The sequence below is a fragment of the Ylistrum balloti genome, unplaced genomic scaffold, assembly GCF_031769215.1.
Source record: "Ylistrum balloti isolate Yb309-2 unplaced genomic scaffold, AGI_CSIRO_Ybal_v1 Utg370264, whole genome shotgun sequence".
In the NCBI taxonomy this organism is placed as follows: Eukaryota; Metazoa; Mollusca; class Bivalvia; order Pectinida; family Pectinidae; genus Ylistrum; species Ylistrum balloti.
This window is the reverse complement of record NW_026782207.1, coordinates 134,575-144,332: the sequence shown is the minus strand read 5'-3', so window position 1 is coordinate 144,332 and position 9,758 is coordinate 134,575. Positions and strand designations below refer to the sequence as shown.

Below are 9,758 nucleotides of genomic sequence, written 5' to 3'. Positions count from 1 at the left end.
TGTCAAGTACAATCATGTCACTACCTGAATGTGTAAAAACGTGGCATGCAAACATGCCTTCATTGCTTTTACTAAGTAATATTAGCATTGATTTAACTATGTCATGAAAATGTACAAATTCAATGCTCGCTGTCAGTAACAAATACAAAAACATTAAATGAAGCAGTCATGTCTGTATACTTTATTTTGGTCGTTTTAAGTTATATATCATACAAGCATCAAATAGGCTTTTGACCTAGGATACTGGACTACCGCCCCGACCTTTAATGTCTCTGTTTCTCCAGTAGAAGTTATAACAATCTTTATTTCACCTATGGATGTTGACGTCTGGGTAATTAACATCGAATTGTTTAAGAAACTAAAATCAAATGACCCTCCGAGGTAATCTATTCCAGTGAGATTGAATGAAGTAGAACTTTGTGGAATGTTGGGATTGAATTGAAGTCGATCCTGGAATATTCTAAACCCGCCATATCCATAAATAAGAGATTGTAAGTATCCACCGATACCGGTCAGATAGTTCCGGCCTCCCTTACTGTCTACTGGGTTGGACCATATCTAAAACAATGATTACGTTATGCATTTGTCATTTATCATATTTCTTTATATTTTTTTTCTTTGTTAATTAATAAAGAAATGATTGATAAACAATTTCGTATGACCATGATACGATATAAATGAAATAAAACTATATATCCAGTGAGGTTCTTTTTAAGCGAATCAGTGATTAATGTTATAAAAATAGGAACAGCGCAACTCGTAAAAATAGCTTCGTGGTGACAGAATCGAATCGGAACAGAATTAAGATATCAAACCCGTTTTTCAAACTCTATTATGTGATACTTACAAGAAAACCAATTCATATATTTGCACACAAACATTTCGAAAAGGACAAAGAATAAGACACAGTTTCGAGAATATGGTCATTGATGACACTTACTATGATACAGTAATTTTAGAACTTATTACATAAATGTCTATATTTTATTACAGATAATCTTGCTCAGCAATGCATATAACCCCCAACCACTCCAACCCCAAAACCACCCACTCACCCACATCCAACCCCCAACTCCCCATTCACCCACCCCTCTTTCCATATTTCGTTAAGATACAAACTCACGTTAAATGGTGGTACAATGTTCTTCATTTGCTTGTTGAATTGTTCCTCTGCTTTAGGTTTGTTGTTTACTTCAAGCCAGCCTATTGCAAACATTGCCCATGTCATAGCGGGGGCCTTAGATGTAACCTGAAAGATACAATACCGCGTTGCTAACTATTTACATACAATTCAAATCGGTAAGAAGATGGTTTATGTATCTAATAACGTTTAAAAGCCTTTGTTGATACTTTGAATTCTTTTCCGTTGTCAATAACGGTCTTTGTTAAGTTCAACTTCATCACCCGAATTGCAGTTCAAGTTTTTTTTATGATCTTTCTGAGACTAAAAACAATTAGGTCGTTAATACAAATAAAACGAATTGTCTGACTTCTGAAGAATTAGAGAATACCAACATCTGAATAGAATCATCATCCAAAATCTAATTCAATGAAACCATGGCAAAATATGAACAAAAGAAAGGTTTACACGGAGAGTCCTGAATAAGTATTCAAGGAGGTGTTCCGGAAGAGTAAGGGTTTTCTGCTTCATGGGCGACACCTTTCTTGTAAATTTTGATAAAACTAACTAAGTTGTGTCGCGTCCTCAAACGAGGACAAGGTATGTAGCAATGGAACAAACAGGCAATCTAACGAGCATTAAACAAATAGAATATTTATCAATGTTATCACTATGACGACCATAATTTTCATTAGATTGCATCCCCCTATAATCATCCTGCATTTCTTGAAACCCTGTCAGAATTATTAGAATTCAAGTCATTTCCCTTTATAAATAGAAGTGGCAGTATTACTAAAATTATATTTTTGAATAACCAGGCAATATAATGACTTTTACCTTCTGGGGTTTTTTTCTAGATATGAAGGCAGACTTTTAATGATGTAACGAACAATGCGTTTTATCATAGTTTTAATTCAAAATGATAAAATTATCCAGGTGTAAGATTAATATATCTATAGTACAAAGTACATCGCAATCATTATTTACAAACTTTATCATAAATTTCCAGATCATTCCTCCTTGTTTCTTCAGAAATGTCAGCCATCAGAGGAAATCCTAAGAGGATGGCGTCTGCTTGTTGTACCATTGTGTCTGTTGGTGATAGTTATTCAGAAGAGAAACTTAAATACCCTTAAGGACATCAATAGACAATGATTCTATCTATTTAAGATATTTAGTTTCGCTCAATTACATCAATAGGAAACACATTTCTACAACTCATTTTCTGTAATTTATAATTGATTTTTTTGTTTAAGCATACCTTAAAACGCTTTGCTGAAATCTTGGTACCAGTAGCGAAAAGAAAAACAGAATTCATTCTTAACTGTGAGAGATACATGCAATGCATTCATCTATATGATTTCGCGGATATCGTGCTAGAAATGCTGTTACATCAATATCAGAAATGTATTATCGCAAACCTAGTTCATAGCCATCAAACTCTGGATGCCATCTCCCTGTATCATTAAATGGTATGTATGTTTGTTTGGCTGTTGTCTCAAATGTCGGATCCGCCGTCTTGTTGACCAGAGAGAGGGCGTACTTTGGCAGAAGGAGGCTGATCTTGGCCACACTGTTAGTGTAGACGGAGTTGTTGACAGGAAAATGGGATTTGTCAGGACCTATCACCTCTACAGCAAATATAGAATGTTTAGTTACACCTACATGGGTATAATTATCGATACTATACAGAATACATGTCCATGTTTGACTGCTGTAAAACTGTTATTTTTATCAGCTGGAACTATTTTTCTTTGTGTTCCTTTATCATAAGGAGCTTATTGGAAAAGAACGCTGTAATTTTTATTGCTTACATACAGAAATCAATCTACTTGAAAGTAACATATGTCAACATTTCTAGTTTGGACATGTTGCATTCAAGGTTTAGACAAAAAAATAGTGAAATACCGAATATCTCGTACTGATTCGTCTCATTGTTAAGACTCATTCTTGACATCCAAAACGAAGCTATATCTGTAATGACGTCAGCTGCTCCTCCACTCTCGATGAAGGTTGTGTCTCGCGTCATCATGACGTATTGTTGGAAAGCCAGTGCAATATCCCCATTAATGTGATGTTCATACTTTAAGCAGCCGGTAGTCGGACAAACGTTGCCACCTGTTGGCATTTATTGACAGATTTATTGGAAAGAACTTTCTGAAGAAAGATTACTCCAAATGGATGTCTAGCATTTCATACAACGTTTTAAGAACATAATATATACAGTTACAAAATATTGAAGTGGACAGGTCCTTCAATTGATGTGGTAATATATGTCATAAAGATTTACCACTGTAAGCGATTTCCCAAGGATACATAGCTCCATCGTAGCCCATCGCTTTGGCGAGTGCTTTGGCCTCAGAATGTTTCCTCACACGACTTTCTATTATTTTCTTGGCTTTATCACTATGTAGAGCTAGGACAGAAGGAAACATCCACGTATCCTGATCCCATGACACGTGGCCTTTGTAATCCTTCAAGCGTTTGAAAAGCATTGTGATAACGAGAGAAATAATGATAATAACTAAAAAAAGAAAAAATGTACAATGATACACAAAAACACAAAAATAGAAACGAAAATCAACAAGAAAGAGCAATAGAAACCCGAAAGAAATTTGACAACAGAGAGATAAAGACAAATGAAAATTCTAAAGGTTCTCTACACTGAATTAAAAAGAACAAACAGCAACTGGAACCTTGATAAAGCATCTTAACATTGAAGATCTTTCTGACGAAGAAAAACTTGGAGTCACCGGTTATGGTTCCTTCTTTCGAACTGCAATTTTCAGTCAATTATGATTATATGGAATACTATTCAAAATTACACCTATTTCATTATTTCTCCATTGTATTAATGCAGGAAAACTGATGGGAGTACGTTTTATAATTAACAAACGAATTTGGCAGAATAGCTTAGAGTGGTATATCTATAAGGTACTACACAGGAACAGACATTTAAAGACTGTATTCACTATTAGGATATCATATCTACAAATTAACAACATGTTAGGTAAACTGTATGTGAATCGGTGCATCTTAATGGTAATAAATGCTTTCTTCACATTAAATTTTTCGCCATGTCCAAGTCCTCCAGGTGAGATGCCAAAGAATGGTCCGTAACTCTCATACTGCGGGATCTCGCTGAGAAGATAATAAAAGGAAGCGTAGTTGAGTTTGCTTAGTTCTTTGTTATCGCCTACATCAATCCTTCCTTTGCGCCACATGCTTTCCCAGTGGTTCACGTGAGACAATTCCAAGGTTCCATTAAGAAAATTGTTGAGTCCTATGCAAATGGTTATGTCTTGTGTAAATATTGTTTTCAATGAGAGATATAACTAGTTATTTTTACCGAATTGAAATTTTGAGAGAATTATAATTAAAGTTCAAATTCAAACGAAAAATTTAGAATACAATTTTTTCTTAATACCAAATTACATACCGAGGCCAAAGAAGTCCATCACTATCATTGGATCCTGACCAATGGATGTGAGGAACAGATAGCGAGAGGATTCACTTGGTTCTACAGTGATAGACCGTGGGACTAGAGACGAGACTGCTAATACTGCCACCGTATCTTCCCCCTCCATCTCAGTCTCTATCGTTACTAATAAGTCTAATCTGTAAGCAAGATAATGATAAACAATTAAGCACTATGATGGTGTTTACTTGTTCGTTTCCTCGTGATTGTTATTGTTTTTGTTTTGTTTATTGATTGATAACACGCATAGACTAAGTAATATATCTTCATCTACCATTACCAGAGACGTATATATCATGTGATTGTGATATATACGTCTCTGCCATTACTTTTTCTGTCTTTCTCTGGACACGTGCATTTATGGTTCCTTACTTTCAATTCCTTCAGGTCATTGTGTTTCCTTATATTTCGTACTTTCCAATTTTATTTATTTTTGTAAATATATAAATATAGGTCAGCTACTATACCTACCGGAAGTCGTTTTTTTGTGTAGTATTCACGTTGACATCATCAATGTCCGGTCCAAGCGTCTGAGACAGGTTTAGAACGACAGGTGGACCGCCATTATTGATAACTGAAATCTCTGTGACCAACAGCCATGACATCCACTGATGGGCGTACATCTTCAGTTCTACCTTGACGTAATCGTTCTGTGTGTATTCCTCTATATACATACCTGTTGGTATAACATAAATTAAGACTTCAATAAATATACCATGTCAGTTATTTTCTAACATCTGTTATAATTCTTTTGGTATTTTGTCCAAAGAAACTTTTCCTTTATCATCCACTGGCGACTTAATTTCCGAGGAGACTTACGAATGTTTCCGCACGTACGTACCAAATTTGTCCGAGTTCTATTTATAACTTATTCCTTGAGGAATAAAATTTCTTTCACTTATAAAGGTTACGGAATAGTTTCAAGGTCAAAGTCACCTTTACCACGAGTGAATTCGTCCTTTGAGAGTTTGATCAAATTTCGAACACTTATGAATATCTCGAGTTTTACTTATTGTAGTTGTAGTGTCAAGGTCAAGATTACCATATCTATTATTAGAAAATAAATGCCATTATATAGCAGCTTCATTCCTTGAAGTACTTCGATCTTTGACTGTATACAGGCATAAAGGAACATAATTTCGGACGAGTTCACTTATTTGGGTCGCAGGGTCCATGTCGTCTTTTTCTGTCATAGTCTTTTTTTAGAAAATCTTTATCAGCGCTTTAACGGTTTTATTCCTTGAGTGGGTCATTGTTTCGTTCTTCGCAAGAACCATTATATCTGGATCGAGTTCAAATTGTAGGCTTCTTGGCCATCACATTTTGTTATTCAGTGAAGATTGGATTTGTAAAACTTCTGTTATCTTGTACAGCTTTTGTCTACGTTTTATCAATGATAAGATAAAAACAGTATTTCCATGTCGTGTAGGTTTTCTCTCGCTGTTTCCAAATTTGTTATTGACTGATTAAATCGATACTAAGTCATCCGATCATAACGTTCGAAATTATATCAATTATCTTAATTCCACACTGGATTATTACCGTCCTTTTTTTTTTTTTTTTTGAAAGGTAGAATTTCATAAAACAAATTAAATGTGCAAGATGATTATCAATACTTTTAAATAACAAAGCTAGAAATAATAGAAAGAAGCGTCGCCCCGACATTATTTCCTATCGATATTCATCCGTATTTAGATAAAAGGTGGTTTGGCATCATTTTTATGAGCGTATTGAAGAAAACTTAAAGTAATGTGTTTATTCACTTGTTATAATATCACTTCTATTCTGCGGTTCGTGTCTACGTATCAATGCAAATTTAAAAATTAAAAAGAACATATTTAAACAGAAAAAAAAACGTGTAATGCAAATATTGCAATAGATATATTAAAGAAAATAACAATAATAAATTCATCGTAGACAGAATCTTAAACTTTAACATACATGCAGTATAACGCCTGGCTTAGTGTCACTACAATGACGAGCCAGTAATCAATATGGTTTTCAATATCATTCCGTGATGTTACCTCTACCAACGTCAAGGGAGAATTTCTGGCTATCTATATCGAAGGAGAAATCGGTGATATTGATAGAAGCAGTTGACCGTATTCTGGCTCTGTGGCTCGTACTGTTTTTCCCGTTATAAACTCCATCTACATATAAGGTGTCGCTATGGACGACAGTGGCAACGTGACCGTTACCAATGGAAGGCATGGCTTTAGCATCCGGTCGTCTAGGAAACACAATAATTCTTATGGAGACAGATATACTTTTGAAAAATAAAATCAAAAGTACACCATTTACTGTTGATCCTCGATATCTGGAATTCACATAACTCGAAGACCCCAATTAATTCGAAGTACTCCGTCACTACTGGTCGGATCTCTTTTGGGAACAATGGAATTTTACTCATGCATTAAAACCAATAAAAGGTGGATGATATTTGCAGTACCTGGAGTGACTACCCGTGAAATGGGATTGAAAAAATTCAAAAGGTACGACCCATTTAGAGTCATAACCATAGGAGTATTAAAACCAAATTACCATTTGATTAACAAGGATCAGTTTAGCAATATGGTGGTAGATATATATCGAAATATTTCAAAATCAAAACAATATTTTCAAAATTAATCACTTTTGTTTAATTTGATGCGTAAACAAAATTCCATTGTCTCTGAAAGATATCCTTATACGCTAAGCAGTCTAACTTAAATCGAATACCCGGATAACTGGAAGTTTTCTCCACAGTCCCCTCTACTTTGTATACAAAGTTCCGTTAGCAATGCAATGCAACACATGCATTCGAACCCCATAAGCATTAGAGACAGGTATCACATGATGGTCATGTTGTCTCAACTCCGAAGCAAGACTTGAATCAATAATTAAATCAGAAGTCCATGTACTTTACGGTAGACGCTAGGATACGATAATTTAGAAATATGTAATTTTAACAATCATATTGGATGTACGTTAACACTTCTCTGGTAGGAAACCTTGTTTACTAAGTTTATCAGTCTCTATAGAAAACCATGAAAAAGCGTATTCCGTCACAGAGTGACATGTTAACATGTACATAATGGAGGATGCAATATTATCTGATGAAAAGGTTACCATCCTGAAAAACTAGTCTCTCTTTTTAAGACACGATGCCATGAAGTTTTCATCGGAACATCGCAAAATCCAACACACCAGTCTTCTTTTTTTAAAATAGGCTTAATCACCATAGCACAGGGTACAAATGAGATGCAATGCAAAAGTACAATCACTTAAATGGAGACTGAGGTAGTGACATTGTAAGATAGATTCAGTAATTTACAAAAACTAATTATTTCTTTGTACTTTTTGAAATAAAGGTGTCAATATATCATTCATTAACTTCAAAAAATAGATATCTTCTCCGTTCAATAGGACATGATCAACTTGAAACTAAAATAAATTTTAGAGGTATGTAAAGTGCAACAATACAAATACAGAAAGCCTCGGCTAAATGATTAAAAGACTATGGGCAGTTTATCTGTTTCTATTCAGAAAATTCCTATAGTAAGCACAAATAAAAGTGGGAATTAAAAAAAAAAAAAAAAAGAAACAAAAATTCTGAAATTAAAAGGTCAAAAACTGTAACTCCTGTTGAGAAGCGCGACTGATAAAGGCTTGCAGCTTTGTGATAGTACTTTTTTGCGAGAGTGTGTGTAAACTAAAAAGCTGTTGGTTATCTCGTGAATAATATTCAATGATCTAGGACAGGTAAAGGTTACACATTTAACGGCCAAACTGCATACACTTTCATATACCGGAATATTAACCCCGCGATTACAGGAAATTAATCCATTATTTTGTTTTAAGAATTCAGAAATTACGAATTTTCAACATCACTGAGTGTAAATTTCACTGGATGGTTATACTATTGTTACATAATATAATATTCTAGTGTTCTGCTTTTTAGTCTGATTTAGCGTCGAAAAGGCTGACTAATTGGAACGATCACATGTTTGAAATTAAGCGAAGCCATTGTGCTTTACAACAGAACCTTGAACTACTTTTAAATCAGTAATTAGGTCAAACTGTCAGTTTTAACTCACGTGCTACTGGACAACACCGTAACTTCTGGGTCGAGAAACTCTGGATAAGGTGTGACCACTTCATTGATTATTTTTCTCGAATTGCCGTGTATTAGATTCACAGTCCTTGGAGCTCTTTTGTCACTGACGTAAGCACCATTGAGCAAGCTTGCCAATGAAATGGTTATGAAGACAGTGCTCCAATTGTATATCGTCATCATGATCTGTTATTGATCAAAATGAATTATTGGGCTTTTTTTTTCATTTTAACGACATATTATTAAGTCGAGTCCATATTTATTACGTTTTAATCAGTTTTAGTATTTTTATTTTTTTAAAGTTTTTTCAGGATATCAAAAACACTTGAAGACATCATGTATTTAAATTGACCTTTAGTGAAATATGGAGACTGGTGCTTCTCTCCTTTTTGGTTTTGACATTTCTATCTTATGATTTTCTTCAGTCGTCCCAAAAATGTTTTCATGTTAGACCATTAGTCCGCGGCGCTATGTGATGGAATTTACTTCCTTGTTAAGCTTTTCTGAATCACATAGAACATTTATAGTACATTGGTCGGGTGGCGCATTGGTAACGCACTCGCCTTTCACCTAGCCGACCGGGGTTTGATTCCCGGAACGGACGCGAAAAAGTAAGGGGTCACCTGCCCGACCACGTGGGTTTTCCCTGGGTACTCCGGTTTCCTCCCACAATAAGACCCCTCGCGCGCTTACATACGGGCCAACAAGAGTGATTAGTATAAGTTGACATAACTTGTTTCGCAATTGTTGTAAAATAAATAAAGTTTATATTTATTTTATAGTACATTTGAAAGATGGTGCTGTCTTGTGGTTTTCACTCAGAACAAGTGTATCCACACTTTTACTTAGGTAACATGTCCTAGAATCTTTCCCCTCAGCTTTATTTTACACATTGCTTTGTCTTGTTATAAAATCACAACATATTTCATTAACTTCCAAATTAATAAGTTAACATCTACTTTAATTCCAAATTCCGAAAGACATACGTGTGGTGATGTTCCGAAGCGAAAAGATTTTTTTATTTATTTTTGTTTTTATTTTGCTTTTGTTTTTATCTTAGAATCTTT

At 34.7% G+C, this 9,758-nt stretch overlaps 1 protein-coding gene across 1 annotated transcript; it reads right to left on the bottom strand.

Annotated features, from left to right (window-relative positions):
- Positions 1-207: 207 nt before the first annotated feature.
- On the bottom strand, positions 208-8,871 carry LOC132552643 (protein-glucosylgalactosylhydroxylysine glucosidase-like). Its single transcript, XM_060216831.1, has 11 exons — positions 8,675-8,871; positions 6,623-6,828; positions 5,070-5,274; positions 4,560-4,738; positions 4,183-4,403; positions 3,411-3,594; positions 3,029-3,238; positions 2,542-2,751; positions 2,112-2,212; positions 1,124-1,249; positions 208-558 (listed from the first exon to the last, which is right to left on the bottom strand). Exons 1-11 carry the CDS (start codon positions 8,869-8,871, stop codon positions 208-210), a joined length of 2,190 nt encoding a protein of 729 aa, XP_060072814.1.
- Between the last annotated feature and the right edge of the window lie 887 nt (positions 8,872-9,758).

Coding starts and splice junctions, on each gene's coding strand:
- LOC132552643 (XM_060216831.1), bottom strand. CDS start 8,871: ATGACGATATACAATTGGAGCACTGTCTTCATAACCATTTCATTGGCA. Junction 3,595..4,182: donor GACATGGCGAAAAATTTAAT/GTGAAGAAAGCA, acceptor AAACGCTTGAAG/GATTACAAAGGCCACGTGTC. Junction 2,752..3,028: donor GAATCAGTACGAGATATTCG/GTATTTCACTAT, acceptor TATTTGCTGTAG/AGGTGATAGGTCCTGACAAA.